General features: G+C 42.1%; 1 protein-coding gene across 6 annotated transcripts in view; it reads right to left on the reverse strand.

Moving 5' to 3' along the window:
- The window catches only part of MAP3K7CL (MAP3K7 C-terminal like), a 45617-nt gene extending 32638 nt beyond the window's left edge, over positions 1 to 12979 (reverse strand). Inside the window, exons 1-3 of one of the 6 annotated variants that reach the window (XM_069578172.1) lie at positions 12429 to 12829; positions 11842 to 11895; positions 10251 to 10359 (exon numbers count right to left, since the gene is read on the reverse strand). In XM_069578172.1, coding sequence (XP_069434273.1) covers positions 10251 to 10359; positions 11842 to 11877 — 145 coding nt within the window. In that variant the 5' untranslated portion in view covers positions 11878 to 11895; positions 12429 to 12829. Of the gene's footprint in view, positions 1 to 10250; positions 10360 to 11841; positions 11896 to 11989; positions 12101 to 12310 lie in introns of those variants that run through there. The other 5 variants (XM_069578193.1, XM_069578183.1, XM_069578215.1 and 2 more) reach the window with 5 other exon arrangements.
- Between the last annotated feature and the right edge of the window lie 9183 nt (positions 12980 to 22162).

The following is a 22162-nucleotide window of genomic DNA, read 5'->3' on the forward strand; positions in this document are numbered from 1 at the left end:
TTGGGTCTGTAACCCAAATCCTCGCTGATATTTAGCAATTAGAGCTATGCGGCCGGAGCGCTCAGAGAATGCTACAGCTGGAAGGGACTGGGCAATCATCTGGTCCCAGAGTCTCAGAGCGGAGCTGAAGACAAAGGGCCCCAAGAAGGGCAAGGAGTCTCATAAGCGCTGTCACCCCACCCAGGGCTCCTCTCACGCTGCCCTCCGCTGCTCCACCTTCTGCTCCACAGTCTCCCAGACTTTTGTACTTCAGGAGCCAGGAACACATTCCCCAAAACACTGGGAATCATGCCCTTGTGTGTGGTGTGTGTGTGTGTGTCGCTCAGTTGTGTCTGACTCTGCGACCCCATGGACTGTAGCCACCAGGCTCCTCTGGGGACCTTCCCAACGCAGGGATGGGACCCAGGCCTCCTCATTGTAAGCAGATTCTTTGCCATCTGAGCCACCATGGAAGCCCCACGACAACAATAACATTGGATACATTTAGCTTTATAGACACACATAACACACACACACACTACCATATTCTTATTTAACATCAGAGAGGAAAACTTCATCAAAATCAAAGCATGTCTATGAATCAGTGTTTGAGAACAACTGCTCTGGACAACATCTTGACTGGACTCTGGAGTCAACCATCTCCCCCTACCGCCCAACCCCTGTGCCCCCAATCCTACATACAACTAAGTCTATCTAGCCTTGCAAATTCTAAATCCTTGGTAAAACAAGTGTAGCTCTCCACCCAGAGAAGATGACCTCAGGAGAGGAAGAAGTCACGTTCAGAGAATATTCCCAAGCCTCACTCCACTCCCCAACCAAGAAGCTGAGAGACAGCTGGCATAGAATCCATTCAATGCATCTACACGTCTGGCAGTCAGAGCCGGCTTCCTGGGAATGCACCGCACAATCGCAACTGCCCTTCACCCAGGCGATCCACATTTGGCTTAATGATCTGGGTACACTGTCTTGAAATTCTTAGTAATTTTTGAGCAAAGAGCCCCAGAGTTTTTGTACTGTGGCTCCACAAATTGTTGTCCTACCTACAGGACAACCCCTGGTGCTGGTGCCCAGGAGACTGTCTTTCAAGATACATCAGGGGCAAGCTGACGCTAGAGAGGCAAGGTTTGGGCAGTGCCCACAGTGCAGAGGTTCATCAGAAACCTTTCCTGGTGACCGTTTGCCTGTGAAGACTCCTTACCACTAAGGACATGGGTTAGTGCCACTCGGTAGGGTAGATAGACCTGCACTTGAATCTCAAGTTGGCCACTATTTAAGTGGTGAGAGCGGAAGATCAACGTCTCTTGGAGACTCAGTTTTTTCCTCTGCAAAATGGGTGTGACTTTCTCTGTCTCAGAAATGTATTATTAGTAAAGGAATTCATATGTCAATCATTTAGCCTAAAGCCTAGCACCTAGGAAATAATCAGTAGTAGTAATGAATGCTTAATATAATCGCGTTTACTTTCCATCTTTTCACCATAAACTCAGCCAAAGTTGTAATGGCAAGAGAAGGGGTGTGTGTGTGTGTGTGTGCATGTCTATGTGCACGCGTGCAGGCATGTGTGAGTGTATGTATAATGATGGGGATTAAGGGTATTATCTTCATCATCTGAATAATCCAAAGAGAACAGGAAAGATCAAGAACACCGACTCTAATTACTGAATTAGAGTAATTCAGTACTCTATGTAATTTAACTCACCCTATGCCAAGTTAAAGATTTCCCTGGTGTGGCCATAACTTCGGGTCTTTAACATTTAATCTCTTTATTCAAATCTGAATTTTAAAAGGATTTCCCTTTATTTCCCTATCAAAGCAAACATTATATACAATAATGTTTTTAAAAATTTTTAACTTACACATGAAAAGTCTCTTGAGTACTTTCGTTTGAAATCTAAGTAAAGATTCACATTATTATTAGAAATAAATAAATGACATAGGGTGGCCAACTCACATTACTAATACATCAAAAACCTATTTTAAGATTTATAGATAGCTTGGTTCTTATTAGAGCATCATATCATTTTGAAACACTTCATCCTTTTTTTAAACTTTGTTTTCTGCTTGTTAAACATTAGAGATGAGACTGTTTTAATACACATTGAATTTTCAGGGTCCATAAAATTAGGACTAGAAATACAGATATGGATAAAGGTACAGCTTTGGTATGATACCTAATAGGTTGTCAATTAGTAAAAATCACCATGTTACTTTAACCAGTACCTAAAACTATCAGGCAAACAAGATAGTATATCAAATAGACTGAGTGATATTTCTCTGCATGGAGAGACCTTTCTAAGTTTAAACATAGATTGTATGTTTCTATGAAACACTCATCTAGGCACTATTATTGTAGGTATCATTTTGTGAATCTTACTGATTTATCCTTTTGTAAGAATTTTTGGACTTACTTAGCTTAGAAATGGGCTTCCCTGGTGGCTCAGACAATAAAGCTTCTGTCTGCAATGCTGGAGACCCAGGTTTGATTCCTGGATCGGGAAAATCCCCTGGAGAAGGCAATGGCAACCCATTCCAGTACTCTTGCCTGGAAAATCCCACGGACAGAGGAGCCTGGTAGGCTACAGTCCATGGCGTCGTAAAGACTCAGACACGACTGAGCGACGTGACTTTCACTTTCAGCTTAGAAACATAGTCACTCACTCAGAAACATGTGTTCCAAGAACTCTTTGGAAATATATTTCTCAGCACCCCACTAAGTAGAATTTTCCTCTCCCTTTCTTCTTTCCTACTCTATGAAAATGTATCAGAGCTAACTTTCCTTCATCATTTCCCAGGACCACTAGGGAAGCCATTTGCTGACGGGAACATTGATTTTTTTATTACTTGGATTCCTTCTTTCCTTGCTTGCACTCAGTCGTGTCTGACTCTTTGCGACCCCGTGGACTATAGCCTGCCAGGCTCCTCTGTCCGTGGAATTTTCCAGGCAAGTATGCAGGAGGGGTTTGCCATTTCCTCCTCCAGGGGATCTTCCCGACCCAGGGATCGAACCCTCGTCTCTTGTGTCTCCTGCAGTGGCAGGCAAATTCTTTACCATTGTGCTACCTGGACCCTACCTCCAAATGGGTAATAAAGTAAAATTTTACCCCAATGGCCTGGCTTTGAATCCTTTCCCATTATTTATCAGCTGCTTGATTAGAGTGCCTGCGTGCTAAGTCACTTCAGTCCAACTCTTTGCAACCCCATGAACTGTAGCCCACCAGGCTCCTCTGTCCATGGGATTCTCCAGGCAAGAACACTGGAGTGGGTTGCCATGCCCTCCTCCAGGGGATCTGCCCGACCCAGGGACCAAACACGTGTCTCTTCTGTCTGCTGCATTAGCAGGTGAATTCTTTACCACTAGTGCCTGCACAAGTTATTTAACCTTCCTTAGCCAACATTTCCACTTCTGTAAAATGGGTATAATAACATCTTTTCAGCAGAGTCATCGCTTGGACTAAATTGATGAGATAGTACGAGCAAAAGCACCCAGGAACTCCATAAGCATTCATTTCCATTCTGATCTCTTCTTTACAGCCTTAAGCAACAGATTCCAACCAATAAATCCAGCTATATCTCAAAAAATCTTCACCTGGTATCAGAAGCACGAACTCAAAGGGATTATCGATATTGTATTATACATTTTATAGTATTTATTAAGTTCTACTAGGGTTCTCTACTCTGCGCTCTATAGATCAGGGATCCCCAACACCTGGGATCCAAAGCCTCATGACCTGAGGTGGAACTAATATAATAATAATAGAAATAAAGCACACAATAAATGTGATGTGCTTGAATCATCCCAAAACCTATCCCTCCTTCTGTGGAATATCGTCTTCCACGAAACTGGTCCCTGGTGCCAAAAAGCTTGGGGATTGCTCCTGAAAAGAATACAGATATAGGAGATCACGCCCCCACTTCTAAGAGCTTGAGTGGTTTTCAGCTGATTGCTGTCAGCTCATGCAGAGATGAACTCAAAGTAGGGTCAGAATTGGGACAGAATGTGACTCAGGAAAATGCAAAGAGACTCACCCAGCCCATGTCCTCAAATGCCACCCTTACCAAGTTGGCTGGTAGAATTCCCGCAGGAACTTGATCCCTAGGCTTCCTACTGATTCCCCCATGGATACGCACAAACACACCTAGAGAGATAAGAGTCAGTCTTGACATTTACTTATTGCTTAGCATGAATGAGATTTTCCAGAGTCTTTCCTGAAAACAAGGATTGAAATGTGAAGAGAAGGGAGTATGGAAACTTTGGGACCCTGAGGAGGAAAAGAGAAATAACACCAAAAAATACCAAAGGTAAAAAAAGTCAAAAGAAGAAAACAATGACAAGAGACACTTCACCTGTATCATAATTTTGCTGAGAGCTAGTTTTGCATGTGTAAAGCTTGCTTCCAAAGAGACATTCATATAATATGCAGTTAAATTGGATTCAAGGATAGTTGTTTCAGCTACTCCACATAATTCCCACTGCCATACAAAACACCCGGTTTGTAGGGACAAAACAGTTTACATAAACAGAGTGAGTCTCGATTTTTTTTAACTAAAAGTTTTCTAATGAAATCATACCCAGATTTAAAATAAATAAATAAATAAATAAATAAACATTGAAAGCTATGAGCTTGGGCTTAAATTTCTGACTCTAAATAATAAGTATCTCTGACTATAATAAGAAGAAATATTTTTTTTAACTCCAAGGCCTAGATTTTCTTCAAAAGTGTGCCAGATTTTGGCTCCACTGAAGATAAGGAAAATTCTCAAGTAACTAACATCAAATCTGCATGTCCATCAGACTCTAAATTCTAATTGGAGAAGGGCCAGGTTATTCTCCCTAATAACCCAAGAGATGAGATCCATATTTCTCTTCTGCACATTTTCTGTTGAGGAAAACTGACTCCGTGAAAGTCCCTATTTAGAAAGTCAACTTGGAATTCGAAGTTTGGAGGCAATACAAGTTTTATCATTGGTTTATTAAAGACAAGCATTGCTGGGAATTTCCTTGCAGTCCAGTGGTTAAGACTCCAACTTTTCACTGTACAAGGCCAAGGTTTGATCCCTGGTCTGGGAACTGAGATTCCCAGATCCTACAAAGCCACAGGGTACAGCCAAATAAATAAATTTAAATTAAATTTTTTAAAGATTCTTTTTTTCTTTTGATGTGGACCATTTTAAAAGTCTTTATTGAATTTGTTGCAATATTGCTTCTGTTTTATGACTTAGGTTTTATGGCCCAGAGCCGTGTCAGATCTTAGCTCCCTGACCAGGGATCAAACACGCACCTCCCGTGTCAGAAGACAAAGTCTTAACCACTGTACTGCCAGGGATGTTCCAATAAAATATATTCTTAAAAAAAAGAAAGACAAGCATTGCTGCCTCTGGCAGTTATGGTTAGCTAAATGTTACTTAATAAAGCATCCTAATGTTAGGCTAGAAATGGTGATTGTATTTTAAAAGGTATTTTTTCCCCCCTAAAAATGGACTTCCTTTATTTAACCCCTTGAAGTCCATAGTCTTTTTGGAGACTTGTGTCTCATTTTGCCATCAATGATCAATTCCCCATCTCCCAGGCCAGTCTGTCGGCAAATCTTTCCAACACTTCCTTCAAAATGTAGTCTGAATTCAGTCATCCCATCCCATTCCCTAATCCAGGCTTTCACCACTTTATCTGTGTGCCATGATAAGAAGCCTCTTCTATTCTCTCATATCCTCACATTCCAGGCTATTTCAACTGAACACTTACCATTTTCATCATATTACTCCTTTGCTCAAGAATTCTTGACACTCTGCTGCTTCTGATCAAAACAAACTCTTTCATTGCCCTCTGAAGATTGACTTGGTAATGCTAGTTTACTGCTATCTGAAACAAAGCGAGCGACGGAAGAACTGCAAACAAACTTTCCACACAAGACTCCAGCAAAGTGCCCGGCTCAGAGAGGGGCTTAGTAAATGTCAGGTTACTCTTCCACAGCTCAGACCTCTACTCTGGTTGAAGAGAGTTTAAGCATTTCCTGAACAAACTGTGCTCTTCCTGATATAGGTTTTGCTAATGATTTCTGTCTGAAGGAGAAAAGAAGAATTGTTAAAAGATGTGTTGTTGTTGATGTTGACTCACTAAGTCATGTCCGACTCTTTGCGACCCCCTGGACTATAGCCTACTAGACTCCTCTGCCCCTGGGATTTCCTAGGGAAGAATACTGGAGTGGGTTGCCATTTTCTTCTCCAGGGGATCTTCCCAACTCAGGAATCAAATCCGCATCGCATCGTCTGCATTGCAGGCGCATTCTTTACTGCTGAGCCACCAGGGAAGCCCCAGAAGATGTGTAGCTTCCTTTTTTTACACCTGGTTTCCAGAAATGGTATCTTTCCTACACTCTCTTTCTATACCCTACCTACCTTCAAGCCCATGATGACCATCACATCTTCCAAGAAGCTGTACCCATCTGCTCTGGGTGACAGATTTTTCCCCAAAATCTCTCTGCCTTTTAAAACCCATAGGAGATCTCATTGTACTTCTCTGTGGCACAGCCCACCACACTTTGACAGAGTACTAGAAATACAGAAACTACGTAAAGCTCATCTAATTAATAAGAGCAGAAGCAGAGACATCCACAAGCCACCAAGTGGATAAGGAGTCGCTAAATAGTTGCTGCTCATTTATCCTGTAAACCCTACCTTGACATGAGGTAGAAGTGTGAGATGTAGGTGAAACATACAGCTGCTTCGTGGTTTATACTTAGCTTAATTCTCCAGAATCAGTCATCATTAACAGAGGGGCTAGTTTAGTCCTTAATTCATATCAAACATGATGCTAAATGGTTTATCTACATTGCTGTTATTGTTTTAGTCACTAAATCATGTCTGACTCTTTGCAACCCCATGGACTGTAGCCCACCAGGCTCCTCTGTCCAGGGGACTCCCAGGCTAGAATACAGGAGTAGGTTGTAGTTTCCTTTGCCAGGGGATCTTCCCCACCCAGGACCGAACCCACATCTCCTGCATTGCAGGTGGATTCTTTACCACTGAGCCACCTGGGAAGCCCCCTTTATCTATATAGCATTATTTAATTCTTCCAACAACTCTATGAGTTATTACTAAACACATATGGGAAACTGAAGTTCAGAAAAGTTGAGTGACTTATGCAAGATCATACAGTGATGGAAATGAATCTGGAAACCACCCCTCACTAGTTCCAAAGCCCTAGGCCCTTAACTTTTACACTAAATTGTCTCAGAAAAATATGAAGAAAAATAAGAGATGACTAGAGGAATAAGCACTGCATTAGGCTTATGAGAAATGAACAAGTCACCATTCATAGACAAAGATGGCTCCTTTTCTCGTGGACTCTCCTTATTCCCTACAATAAATTCAGTAATATGGAATCACTTTGTAAACGCTTACTTGGTTTTCTCACTTATTATAAATGAGATGTTTTCCTTTGTTTTCCCTCCTACATGTGTGGTCTATAGACCACATGCACTGGAATTCAAAAGGCATGCACAGTGTGTGTGATGGCAAGTGTTGCGTGGTGTGACACTCCACACACTCCTTACTCAAGAATTCAGAGGGAGTGTCCCCAAGTGTCTGCAAAGCATCTTTCTGTACACTTGTAACTTCAGGTGAATTGGGAAATACAGATTGTTGGACTTCGGTCGTAACTTACTGCGGTAGGACTAGGGCCATGGAACATACATTTTTGATGAGTGCTCTCCAATGATTATTTTAAGAAAGATCGAGAAACAGGGAACTCTAACTCCTCTCTTGGATTCTCTAATTAGGTGCCTTTTCTAGATCTATGGGAATGCATTGATCTTTTTTAAAATTTAATTTTAGAAGGTTGTTGATAAAACTTCATAACCATCCTTCTGTAGGGGTAAAAGGCAGGAATTACTTGAAATAAATGACAACCCTTATTGGAAGCTACCATATCAAAAAAAAACCCATGAATTTCAGAAGTGGACATTCTTGGGACATTTGAAAGAGACTGGAACAAACCAATCAAAATTGATTGATGACAAATATGCAAGAATTCTCAGTGCTCAAAAGATGATGGTAAATTAATTACAAGTTGTACATCTTGTATTTTCAAGGAAGAATCTATTCATGCAACCCAGAGAGCAAGAGCCTCCTCTCTCCATGGCTCTTTTCTGTACATAAATTTTGTTAAAATGAAAATGAGGGAACATTTATTTGTGTCATCCCAAATTATGACATAATCATACTATTTAGAACAAACAAGCTTTATATACTACATTTTCTCTGGAACTCTGTTGATTATAACAGGACTTGTCTTGCTCATGTGGAACAGAAGCACAAGGAAGAAAATTATACATTTGCTTTCTCCCTGGAGTTTGCGTTTACATGTGTCTGTCTCGAGAGCCAGCCAGTCAAGCACTTGTTATTACTCAAAATCTTGCATTTAGGAAATGCATAAAAACAGAAGGAGCTTTTCTTTTTTTTTTTTTTTTGTTTGGTTTTTCTTTTTGTTTTAACAGGAGACTTTATTCTTCAGAGCAGTTTTAGGTTTATAGATAAATTAAGTAGAAAGTATAGAGAGTTCTTACAGACTCTTTCTCCCTACACACGTAGTTTTCTTTTTCTTCTTAGCGACACAGCTTGGAATAATGGAGAGGGTTTAAACAGTCCAGTGCAGGGATGTGAGTTTAAATCATAACTCTGTTATTTACTAACAGTGTGGTCTCTGGACTTCAATCTTTGTCTCTGCAAATTAAGAATACTAATAGGTACACAGCATGGTTATTCCAAAGATCAGAAATAGTATAAAGGAAAGTCTAATGAATAGACAAATGCAACGGATAGTCATTGTCATTTCTAAGTTAGGACGGGTTGATTTGCCAGTTGGGAGGATTTCCCTTCACCATTGTCTTTCAGGGCAACATTGAGTGGGAATACAGCATAACAGCAGCCATGGGGAAAGTGTCAGAAGAGCAAGTGACGAAGAATCAAGGCTTCACCTCTTTCACCTGCAGAACGAATCCGCCCCTGGCGGCTGCACAGTCTAGGAACCCCAGGGTAATTGTCACCACCATAATCATGCAATCTAGTAAAGTCTGATGGAAGAGGAAATGTCAACCCACTCCAGTATCCTTGCCTGGAAAACTCCATGGACAGAGGAGCCTGGAGGGCTGCAGTCCATGGGGTCGCGAAGACTGAGCAACTGCACGCACATAGTCAAGTCTGAATGGGCTGTGTAATGTCAGCCATCACAGAGCCCAGATCCTTACTCTGTATTACTTTGTCCTCTTTCAATCATTACTTTTTAAAGTGTTCCGTCCTCCAGGAGCTCCGCAAGAAGGAAGGAAGGAAGAAAAGGAGGGAAGGAAGGAATCAATTCTCAGAAGATCTAAGGTTTAAATGATGGTGTGGTTTAAAGTGTATGATTATGTGACTTTAACGGATGACATTAGACTGCAAGCAAAAGCTGATGCCAGCGGAAGAAACCCAAGCCTTCCCTTCCTCACATCTGTGACCTCACACCACCTGGGGTCCCCTGTTAAAGGAGGTGCAACTGAATATGCGTGTTAAGAGGTCACTGAAGGAAGCCGTGACACAGGGCTCTAAGTATGGCAGCCTCACCTCAGACCGAACTGTTTCAAGAGGGTCTGCCTCACCTGTCCCATTCATCACTCCTGCTGGAGACTGTTTATTTAGCCGGAAGTGTGGGAGCACCAGTGAGAAACCAGCATTTGGAACTGGGCTTCAGGAAATGCTACTCGAACCAGGACAGCGATATTTTTATCTTACCTAGCCAACTGCCAGCTCTTAGTACACGTTTCCTCATGCAGTTTGAACAATGACATAATTTGCTCTCCTTTGAAATTGCTATAGCTCCATGAATTTTATAATAAAAGAAAGCGAAAACGGAGAAAGTGAAAAAGAAATGTGCTCCAACCACCCAAGGTTTGGAGATGGAAATATCACCAGAGGGATTTCTGGAAGCCACACTTCAACAATGTGTGATTAAAAAAAAAAAAGAAAAAAAATCATACTCCCCACCACTGGGTCATATCAGGCATTCTCTTTTTTAGGTCATGCAGCATGCAAGATCTTAGTTCCCTGACCAAGGATAGAACCCATGGCCCCTGCAGAGGAAGTGCAGAGTCCTAACCCCTGGACCACCAGGGAGTTCCCCAAGCATGCATTTTTAAATACCCTTCATGAAAAAGAAGATAGTAAGAAGGCAGCGGGTGGGGTGGTGGTAGGGGGGCTCTTTTCCTCAGAGCAGAGCATACCTGCGGCATTGTCGAGGCTGAAGGCAATGCGTACTGGCTTATCTGCAGGTACCCTGGCTGTGCTGATCATGTGGGCACCTGAGCCTTGGCCTTCCTCTGGGTCTTCCAGCTGCAAGGACAAGACAGAGCCATGGTCACTTTATCCAACATCGTCCCAAGAGCCCTTTGGAAATTAGAAAAGAAAATTAGTAAGCAATGTTTTCTTATTTTAAAGCTGTTTCTAGCTCCTAGCTTCCTTTCCCTACACCTGCTCCACTTAAAATTCTTTTTCTGGCTTATAAAAAAAAAATTTCCTTTAGAAATACATCTAGAATGAGATTTACAGGATGGAGCAAAATCTCCACCCACCTCACTTTTTTTAATATCCCCTGTACTGACCCATCCAGCCCTGGCCCTTTGAGGTCTTACATAGTGCTTTATTTTTAATTGAGGGGGATAACGAATCTTAATAAGGCATCAGACAGCTCTTCACACTCAGAAGCCTAAATTGGATCTGAATTATTGATCTGAGAGTGGTAACAAATGAGTATCATATCATGGAATTATTTCAATGACTACTTAATTATTTCAATACCAAAGACTACTTAAAGACATTCCCCCATTATATTATGAATAGTATGTGCTTTAAATATCTGATTAACTACCTATAAGTCTATCAAACATTTCTAAAATAGATATGATAAAAGCAAAAGACAACATACAATATAAGCAAAAGAAAATCCTAAAACATCCTACGCATACTCCACCCCACCTACTAAATTGTCATTGAATTAATAAACTAAGATAGAAATGAATGGAAAAACATACTACAGATAAGATGGATTGGGGTGGGTGAAAATATATAAGTATTCTTTGTTAAAATAACAGAATGTAGCCCAAGTACATTTTAACAAAGATATTTGATTGTTTTTATTCAATGGAACTAGGAAAAGATGTTATTATAAATACACGATATCTTTGTCATTTAAACCCATATATTTAACGTCTCTATTTTTAATCAAGCATCCCCCTAAGCCCTCTATTTTCCTTCTCATGGAGACAGTAAACCAAAAACTCTGAATGATATTTTAAGGAAAATGTTTCTAAAAATGGCAAAATATAAATCATCTATTTACCCATCCTTAGTGAGATTCTGGGAACTGCTGTAGCAGGGCATTTTCTCACAGCAAGGTTTCTGATTCTTTCCCATAACTTTTCTCTATCTAAAAATAGTGTTCTAGAAAACTGAATTTTGTTTTCATAATTATTTATAGAGTGAAAGCAAATGCATATATATATATATATATGTATGTATATTTAGACATACATACATATGGAATCATCTTACCCAGTACATGAAAAGAGAACAGGCTTATTATATTAAACACCTAGTATAGCTTTGGAGAAAAACCAGCAACTGTTTATCACCCAGTTAGAATCATACTTGGCCCATTCATTTAACACTGCAATAGCAATGAACCATAAAGCACTCCAAGTCATGTCATTCTAAGTTAGAAAAAAGTATTAACATGAAACATTCGACTCAAGAAAAGGGTAATATAAAATCACTGTTACTTGACTCAAAATTTGCTTTATCTTAGCTCTGACATACATTTGTGTGTAGTCTCGTCTGGTTAGAATCAACCATCTCGTTAGCCACCTGTTCCTAGGGAATAGAACAGACTGTCTCAAATTAAACAAAACAAACAATAAAAATCCCCTTAAAGTTGCAGCCAAAAGAAAAAGTCTTATCATCATACCCTGTACCATCACCAAACCATATTATCGGAACATCTGAGGGTGAAAAGCTTCACTCCTCCTTTGGCTAAATCTCCCAGTGCTTTCTTGCACCAAGACAGAAACCACAAGGGGTGGAAATTTGCCTCCGGGGGTTTTGTAGAGAGCTCCCTGGCAGGGTTTCCGGCCAAGGGGTGGGGGAGAATGAAATTGATCAACACAGCTAATTAGAGCCCCTCCCCTCCACACAACGGAGAACATCTGTCTGCCTCCCAAAGGATGGCGGGCGGCAAAGTTGGGTGGATCTGGAGTTCCACACGGTGTCAGCCCCTTCACCCACTTGCCTTTTCATCACACCGCCTGGGGGAAATGGGCTGATTCCTCCTCGGGGCGGTAGCAGAGCTTTGGTGAAGTTGCTGGTGCTCTGAGCGTTTCGTTGGCCTTTCACACCTGTCGCCTTACCTCACTTAGTCGAGTGTCTGGACTCGTGTAATCCAGGGCCAGCCACTGCCTTGGCCGGTCGCTGCCTTTGTGGAGTGGAGACCTAGTGGCAGTCCAGGCTGCACCTGCCACATAGCAGCGTGACAATCTGAGCAGCAGTGACAGCTGGGAGGGCGGCTCGCTGCTACCTGCTGTCCCCCAGACCCCGGCGTCCCACGGGGCCTCTCCCTGTTCCGCTTCCCTCCACGACCCCTCTCTCCTTTCCTTGCCTCTCCCGCAGCCAGGATGTTGTCATGCTTCTAGAAAAAGCAAGCGCAAAAGAAAAACCCTCCTCCTGTCAAGAGGCATTGATAAACAGCAAGTTGCGGAGCGTCCAAATGTTTTAATTCATTAGTCCTGGCAAACCTAAAATACAAACAGACTTGCTTCACAAGACAGGAATGTCTTCAGCGTGACCCAATCGGTGTCTGTGTCTATTCCAGCAAACGGGCCGGGAGAGCATGACTGCAGTCAGCAAAAATGTTTCGGCCGCTCCAATCGGCTCCCCGGGACCCGGCCAACTTGGACGGGCCATCGGCGGACTCGGAGGAGATGATAGAGCGATGATTCCGCGGAAGAACGTGAGGGCTGAGGTTGAGCTGCTGTTGGGCTTGATGACTTGATCCCATCTACGATGCAACTGACCTCGCAACAAGAGTCAATGGTAAACAGGACGGGAGAGTTCAAACTGTCCAAACTTTTTAACAGCCATCAACCTGGAGGTCAGAAGTACTTCAGAAGAGTCGGATCTGGAGTTTAAATGATGAAAGATAAACAAATATTAGGAGGATGCATCAAAACAAATATTGTATATTAACACGTATATATGGAATCTAGAAAGGTGGTACTGATGAACCTATTTGCAGGGCAGCAATAGAGATGAAGACATGGAGAACACACTTGTGGACACAGTGGAGGAAGGAGAGGATGGGACAAACTGAGACAGGAACATGGAAACATAGATATTACCATATGTAAAATAGGTAGCCAGTGGGAATTTGCTGTATAACACAAAACGCTCAGCCTGGTCTCTGTGCCAACCTAGAGGGGTGGAATGGGTGGGAGGTGGGAGGAAGGTTCAAGAGGGAGGGGACATATGTATACCTGTGGCTGATTCATGTTGCTGTATGGCAGAAACCAACATAACATTGTAAAGCAATTATCCTCCAATTAAAAATAAATAAAAAAAGAGAGAGTGTACAGACTGGGAGAAAAATCTTTGCAAAATACAGACTAGGTAAAGGACAGATATCCAAAACATAAAAAGAACTCTTACAACTCAGCAACAGGAAAACAATCCAGTGGGCAGAATCTCCAAATAGACATCTCACAAACAAAGATATACAGACAACAAATAATCATGAAAAGATGCTGAATACCATATGTCGTTAGGAAATTGCAAATTAAAGCAAAATGAGATACCCTAATAGATACGCTATTAGAATGGCCAGGATCAAAAAAAAGAAAAAAACAAAACACTGGCAATGCCAAATACTGGTAAGGGTGAAAAATGGTGTGGCCACTTGGGAGACAGTTTGGTAATTTTCTACAAAACTGAACATATTCTTAGCATATGATCCAGCAGTCACACTGCCTGGTATTTACCCAAAGGAACTGAAAACTTGTGTCCACACAAACACTTACACACAGATGTTTACAGCAGCTTCATTCATGATTGCCAAAACCTGGAGGCAAACAACACATCCTTTCATAGGTAAATGGCTAAACAAACTGTATATCCACACAATGAAATATTAGTCAGTGATAAAATGAAATAAGTTATCAAGCCACAAAAAGACACAGAGGAAGCTGAAGTGTGTATTATTAAGTGAGAGAGTCCAGTGTGAAAAGACTGCATACTGTATGATTCCAGCTACAAGGCATTCTGGAAAAGGCACAATTAGGGAGACAGTACAAAGACCAGCAGTTCACGGTGTTTGGGGAGAGGGGAAGAGGGGTGGAGAGGGAGAGGGGGATAAATAGATGGCTCGTGGGGTTTTAGGGCAGTGAGACTATTCTGTATGACACTCTAATGATGGATTTATGTCATTATACATTTGTCAAAACCCATAAAATGTACAATACCAACAGTTACAAACTACAGACTTTGGTTAATAATAATGTGTCTATATGGACTCATCAATTATAACAAATGTACCATACTAATGCAAGATGTTAAGAATTGGGGAAATTAAGGGAGGAGAAGTGGAGGGAGGAGATAGATGGGAGCTGCATGATTTCCACTCATTTTTCCCTGTAAACTTTAAATTGCTCAAGAAATGTTAAATAAATAAGTAAAAGGATATAGCAAGTTTCCTTGCTCTAATTAATAAAAGGCTAATTTGTTACGCTATACATAGTGTATGTGTGTGTGTGTGTGTGTGTGTGTGTGTGTGTGTGTATGCTCAGTTGTGTCTGACTTTTTGTGACCCCATGGACTGTAGCTCACCGGGCTCCTCTGTCCATGCCAGTTCCCAGGTAAGAACACTAGAGTGGGTTGTCATTTCCTCCTCCAGGGGATCTTCCTGACCCATCTCCTGCAATGGCAGGCAGCTTCTTTACCACTGCGCCACCTGGAAAGCCCAGGAACAGTAGTAATAAGAGGTATAGATGCAAATGATTAAAAGCATTCACATATAAGCCGATTTGCATTTCTAACAGCAAATCTTTCCAGAAATTATTATACTGTTTGATGTTATTTTATAGAAATGTCATTTATCTATTGCATTAAAATTTATCAAAGAGTCTTATCCAAGAGGTTCATCTTCATCTTCCCAATAATCCTGTGAAATAAACATGGTCAATCCTGTCATCTCTGTTTAATGGATGAGGAAACTGAGACTCAGACAATTTAAGTAACAGGTTCAAGGAGAAATAATCATTATGGAATAATGACCCAGGAAAGATTCAGTTTCTCTCATTTTGGGGCTTCCCTGGTAAAGAATCTGCCTGCAATGCAGGAGACCTGGATTCGATCCCTGGGTTCACGCTATTTCCACTGTACCAGGAGGCACTCTGTATGAAAGATCAGACTGGGTTGTTCTGTTAACAGTGTCTGACTCTCGAACTTCCTTGTGGTCCAGTGGTTAAGAAACCATCTGCCAATGCAAGGGACACATATTTGATCCCTGGTTCTGGAAGATTCCACAGGTTGCAAGGCAGCTAAGCTTGTGCATCACAACTGCCGAGCTAGCAGTCAAGGCCTATGGGCCACAACTACTGAGCCTATGCACCTCGAGGCTGTGTTCTGGAATAAAAGAAGCCACCTCAACGAGAAGCCCACATACCCAAAGAGTAGCCCCTGCTCACCTCAACTAGAGGAAGCCCATGAGCAGCAACGGAGGCCCAGGATGGCCAAAAATAAACAAGCAAATAGCAATGCCTGACTCTCAAGTTTGGGTCCGAAGGAGACGAAGGTATGGTCTCGCATCTAGGTTCCCCCGACACCACCTTTACCGTGACACCTAAGTTCAACTTCAAGGAAACTGAAGTTGGTGGATCCTGTGTACGCTGATGAGGAAGTGGATACCAATTCTGCACTGGCTCCCAAATCAGGGAATCAGTAACTGAAGGCATCTGGAGTCCAGTGAAACTGACCCTTCATAATGGAAGGCCTCAGAAGGAGGTAGCATCTTTTTCCTCTGCCCTGATCATCAAAGCCCTTGGCGAGCCAACCAGAGAAAGAAAAAGGCAGTTATATGCTAGACACAACAGAAATATCACCTCTTATGATGTTGTCAAAAGCACCTGACAGGTGTAGCATAGGTTTTTATTCAGATAATTCTCCAGCATCTTCATAGCAGTCCTGGGGACCACCTATTGTGTGGTCCAGCTACATTCTCATGCCATTAGCAGTGGTGTGATGATGCCCAGTTGGTAAAGAAATACAAAAGAAAAGACGTCATTAAAGGACAATGACAATCACAACAAAGGAACAAAAAGACTACATCTAAATATTCTAAATGTGCTCTGTCCAAGCCCAATCACGCAAATTCAAGGCTTTAAATAATATTCACCAGTTCTTCTGTTCCCATGGGAGCAGTGATGTATTTCTTGGCTCTTTATCTAAACACTTCCAAGAGGGTAACAAATCTGAAACCCAAGTGAAATCCCTTCCCACAATTGTAACCCAAAATAACTACATGGTATTTTAAGAATTCAATAGAAGTATACTAATTCAATCCAGAAAGAATAGGGTGTGTACCTCAAAATATCAACAGATTAGCAGTATGTTTCTGGCTAGGAGCAACATGTAAAGTTTTTGTTTTCTCCTTTTCAGCAGTAAATGGGTGTTTATTGTTACATGGAAAGTTATTTTTTGTAAGGTTTTTTGTTTATTTACTTTTTGGTTGTGATGGGTCCTCCTTGCTGCTTGAGGGCTTTCTCTAGCTGCAGCGAGCGGGTGCTCCTCTGCGTGCGGTGCACAGGCTTCTCGTTGCAGTGGCTTCTCTTGTTACAGAGCGCAGGCTCTAGGCACATGGGTTCAGTAGTTGTGGCACAAGAACTTAGTTGCTGCAAGGCTTGTGGGATCCTCCCAGACCAGGGATAGAGGACCAGGGATCAGAACTGTATCCCCTGAATTGGCAGGAGATTCTTAGCCACTGTACCACCAAGAGAGTCCTGGAAAGTTATTTTTAATAGAAATCAAGGAGATTTTCAAATAATGAACCCTTGACTTGCTTCCGAATTGTGGTTTATAATACACACAGCAGCTCAGGGTACAGACTGTTGTCATAATTAATGTGATCTCAATTTCTTGACACAATTCAATAGGCATCTTGGGAAGACTTGGTATGTACCAGGCTAGTATTTCCCAAACTTCCTCATTCCAGGTTCATGCCTTTTAAAAATACCCATTCCCATGGCTCTGCCATGGCTAGGATTGGGTCCAGGGTTTTATAAATGTAAACATTAAACATTTTAAAAAATTTTAAAAATGTAAACAGAAATTTAAAAAATTTCTCTGCAGCATTTAGAGAACAGCTTAAAAGACATTTTCATCAATAATTTAAAGTTAGTTTCCCCTTGCTATCTGATATATGCAACCTATAATCTCCAAAAAAGAAATGGTTCATGATAGTGAAGTAATTAGTCTTCCCTTAAAACCATCAGTCAGTAATTTTTTTCAGTAAAGGATCAAATAATAAATGTCCCACACTGAATGAACTACTGTGATCGCTGCCACAGCTACTCAGCTCTGCCATGGTAGCACAAAAGCAGCCACAGACAAGATGTGCTTGGGACGTCCCTGTGGTGCGGTGGATGGGCGTCCACCTGCCAATGCAGGGAACACAGGTTCAATCCTTGGTCTGGGAAGAATCCGCATGCCAAGGAGCCGTTAGGCCAGCGCCCCACAGCTACGGAACCTGTGCACCTAGAACCCATGCTCTGCAATGAGAGAAGCCGCTGCAGTGAGAAGCCTGCACACCACAACTAGAGAAAGCTTGCATGCAGCATCGAAGACCCAGCACAGCCAAAAATAAATAATGCTATTTTTTTTTAAAAAAGATCTATTTGAATGGAGGGCCTCCATTGATTTACAAGAGCAGAAAACAAATGGACGTATCTGGGTTCCAATAAAACTTTGTTTACAAAAACAGATAGCAGCCTAGATTTGCCCCACAGCCACAGTTTACTCCCCAGTTGGCACTAGTGCTGAAGAACCCACCTACCAACGCAGGAGACATAAAGACGCAGGCTCAATTCTTGAGTCGGGAAGATCCCCAGGAGGAAGGCACGGCAACCCGCTCCAGTATTCTTGTCTGGAGAAACCACATGGACAGAGGAGCCTGGCAGGCTACAGTTCCTGCGGTCTCAAAGAATTGGACACATTGAGCACACAGGGTATAGTTTACCAGCTCCTGCCTCACCTCACTGCAGTCTGAAGCTCCAGGAGACATAGCTCCCCAGAGTGACAGGAGCAGTCTCCTTGGAGAAAATTATCTCTTCATCCCTCCAACTCCATCCCCACAAAAAATTCTTGTATGTCAGACTTTTCTTCCATCAATCACACAAAAGCCTCCAAGCTCCTTCTTAACCCTACTGTTCTATAATATAAAGGACTGGTACATCTGCTTGAAACAAACACGAGGGAATAAATACTTAAGTAAGCAAAAAGGTACAAGGGTTTTAGCAGGCTGCTTTGAGCTAGCGAATGCAAATCTGTTATGAGATGCATCACAATAAAGCTGTAAAGGAATTTCCTGATGGTCCTGTGGCTAAGACTCCACACTTCCAACACAGGGGGCCTGGGGTTTGATCACTAGTCAGGGAACTAGATTCTGCATGCCATAACTAAGCCCCAGCAGAAGCAAATAAAGAAATAAAATTTTTTTTAAAAAAAAGCTGTGTAGGACTCCCCTGGTGGTACAATGGATAAGAATCCGCCTACCAATGCAGGTTCGATCCCTAGTCCAGGAAGATTCCGGATGCCACAGGGCCACTAAGCCTGAGCTCTACAGCCCACATGCCACAACTGCTGGGCCCACCTCCTGCAACTACCGAAGCTTGTGCTCCTCCACGAGAGACGCCACAGTGAGAAGCCCTTGCGTCGCAACAAAGAGCAGTCCCCATTTGCCACAGCTAGAGAAAGCCCGCCGAGCAACAAAGACCCAGCGCAACCATTAATTAATTTAAAAAAAAAAAAAAGCTGAATAGATTTGTTACCAAGTCCAAGCTCTTCACCCCATGACAGGCCAATGAATTGGAGATGAGGTGTTGGGGCAAGGAATAGAAGAGGGCAGATAAATGTCTCAAATTAACCCTCTTATTGGGGTCTGGAGGTCAGTTTCTTTTACAGATCAGAGATGGGGAGAGGTGAAGAAACAAAGTAAAAAGGCCATTCATCTTGCAAATATCTCCTAGGATGGCAAGCCTCAGGTAAAGGATGTGTTTCTTTCTTTCTTCCTGCCATCCACATACAGGATTCTGAACAAAGGCATTTTAGTCTAACGTAGAGGGAAAGGACTCTCTGAGGCAGGCCATTATATATGATTATAATGGCAAAGTTTCCGGAAGTTCAGTTCAGTTCAGTTGTTCAGTCATGTCTGACTCTTTGCGACCCCGTGGACGGCAGCACGCCAGGCTTCCCTGTCCATCACCAACTCCTGGAGCTTGCTCAAACTCATGTCTATCAAGTTGGTGATGCCATCCAACCGTCTCATCCTCTATCGTCCCCTTTTCCTCCTGTCTTCAATCTTTCCCAGCATCAGAATCTTTTCCAGTGAGTCAGTTCTTCATATCAGGTGGCCAAAGTATTAGAGCTTCAGCATCAGTCCTTCCAATGAATATTCAGGACTGATCTCCTTGAGGATGGACCAGTTGGATCTCCTTGCAGTCCAAGGGACTCTCAAGAGTCTTCTCCAACACCACAGTTCAAAAGCATCAATTATTTAGTGCTCAGCTTTCTTTATAGTCCAACTCTCACATCCTACATGACTACTGGAAAAACCATAGCTTTGACTAGACGGATCTTTGTTGGCAAATGCTACGAAAAGCAAGCCAAAAAAAAAAAAAGAACAGTTCCAACAAAGAGTCAGAATTGGCTTTTCCCTGCAACAGATTCAGGAGGTTAGATTCTTCCCTTGGTTCCAGGACTGAGAGTGGAAGGGTGAGAAAGCATCCTGAGGTCCTGTGTATGCGGTGAGAGGGTCTCACACTGTTGCTCTTTTGCGTGGTCCTTTCCTCTGCTCCTGACCCTGGTCAAACCTCAGCTAGGATTTCCCTCGGCCCCAGAGAAGCTTGTTTGTGATCCTTACTTGCAGTGATGTTGCCATTCCTTCCCAAACCTGCTTGTCTTCGTAATATAGCGAAGGATCATAGCGTGAAGATGGGAGCCCCAAAGCAAGAACGAGGTGGCCCTCCTCCAAGAACTTCTGGTCGTACAGTCTTTTATTTTGAAGGTGACTGGGAGCCACTTGCCTAGCCCAGGTTCACTGCACGGTTGAGATGGCAGAATGACCAACTCTCTATCATTTTTATATCATAAAACTCAAGAGAGGCATTAGAACTGGAAGCACTAAACCACCCAAAAGTGTTCTGTTTCTTGGGCTTGGTGTTTTTCTCATGGAAAGGGGCCAAATACTATGCAGTGTTTTTTTCTTTTTACTTTTTTTGACTGGAGGATAATTGCTTTACAATGTTGTATTGGTTTCTGCTGTACAGCAAAGTGAATCAGCTATAAGTATACATATATCCCTCCCCTCTTGCGCCTCCTTCCCACTACTCAGTGTTTAAGAGCCAGGCTTCCTGGGTCCCCAACCTGGCTCTGTCTCTTGCTGTTGTGGGACTTTCATAAAACTAGTTAACAAATCTGTGCCCCAATTTTCCCAAGTATGGGGAATAACTACAGTGCCTATCTTATCGGCGATTTTGATGATTAAAAGATAATATACGGACAGTAATTATAACAGTGCTGGAAAGATAATAAGCACTATATGAGTAGAAATTATGATTTCAAGGGGGCAAAATATAGGGAAGACTAACAGCACTGGAAGACTTAGAAGATCTAAGTTTGAATTGTGATTCTGCCTTCAGAAAGCTGTGCAAGTTGAGACCAAACACTTCTGAGACTTCAGTGTTTTCACCTATGCCAGTGGTCTGCAACGTTTTGCTGTAAAGGGCCAGAGAGTAAATATTTTAGGCTTAGGAAGCCCTATGGTCTCTGTGGCATTTACTGTGGACCCTCTGAATCCATGCATGGATTCAACCTCTGTGACTCCATGAATCCACAGATGTATAATCTGGAGATACAGAACTTGTAGACACACAACACTGTACTACACTATTTCATATAAGGGACTAAAGCATCCACGGACTTGACCATGGGGCTTGCTGGAACCAATCCACTACTGAGTAATGACTATGCTCATTTCTGTCATTTCTATCATGGAAAGCAGCAATAGACAAGATATAAATGGATTGATGGATGCCAATAAAACTTTATTTACAAAAATAGTAAAAACAGGCTCATCTGTGTTTCCATAAAGCTGTATTTATAGACACTGAAATTAGAATTTCATACCATTTCCAACTGTCACCAAATATTATTCTCTTATTAATGTTTGTCAATGATTTAAAAATTTAAAAAATATTCTTACCCCATGGACCACACCAAAACAGGTAGTGGGACAGATCTGAACCAAGGTCCATAGTTTTCACACTATTAACCTATAGAATTAGCCAACAAGCAAGCAAAGGAAAAGTTAAGTTTTCCAAAACTGGGATAATATAGTATAGGTGTTGCAGGGAGTGGGGAGGCGGGGGGGGGCATTGTTCTGCCTTCCAATCTCATATAGGATTTGAATGGACTTATATTATAAGCTTATAATATAAAACCATTCAAATTAAAATATATAAGCTTATATATTATAAGTTTATAACAAAAAACTATTCAAATTCTATACGAGGTGGCTCAGACAGTAAAGAATCTGCCTGCAACTCAGGAGACCCAGGTTCAATCCCTGGGTCAGGAAGATGACCCTGGAGAAGGGAATGCCTACCCACTGCAGTATTCTTGCCTGCATAGAGGAGCCTGACAGGCTACAGTCGTGAAGAGTCAGACACAACTGAGTGACTAACACTTCACACTTCACACATATTATTTATAGTTGGCTAGGTTTGATTTGGGCTTCCCTGACGGCTCAGTGGTAAAGAATCCACCTGCCAATGCAGGAGACACGGGTTCTATCCCTGGGTTGGGAAGATCCTCTGGAGAA

This window comes from Ovis canadensis, chromosome 1 (genome assembly GCF_042477335.2).
Source record: "Ovis canadensis isolate MfBH-ARS-UI-01 breed Bighorn chromosome 1, ARS-UI_OviCan_v2, whole genome shotgun sequence".
Classification (NCBI taxonomy): domain Eukaryota; kingdom Metazoa; phylum Chordata; class Mammalia; order Artiodactyla; family Bovidae; genus Ovis; species Ovis canadensis.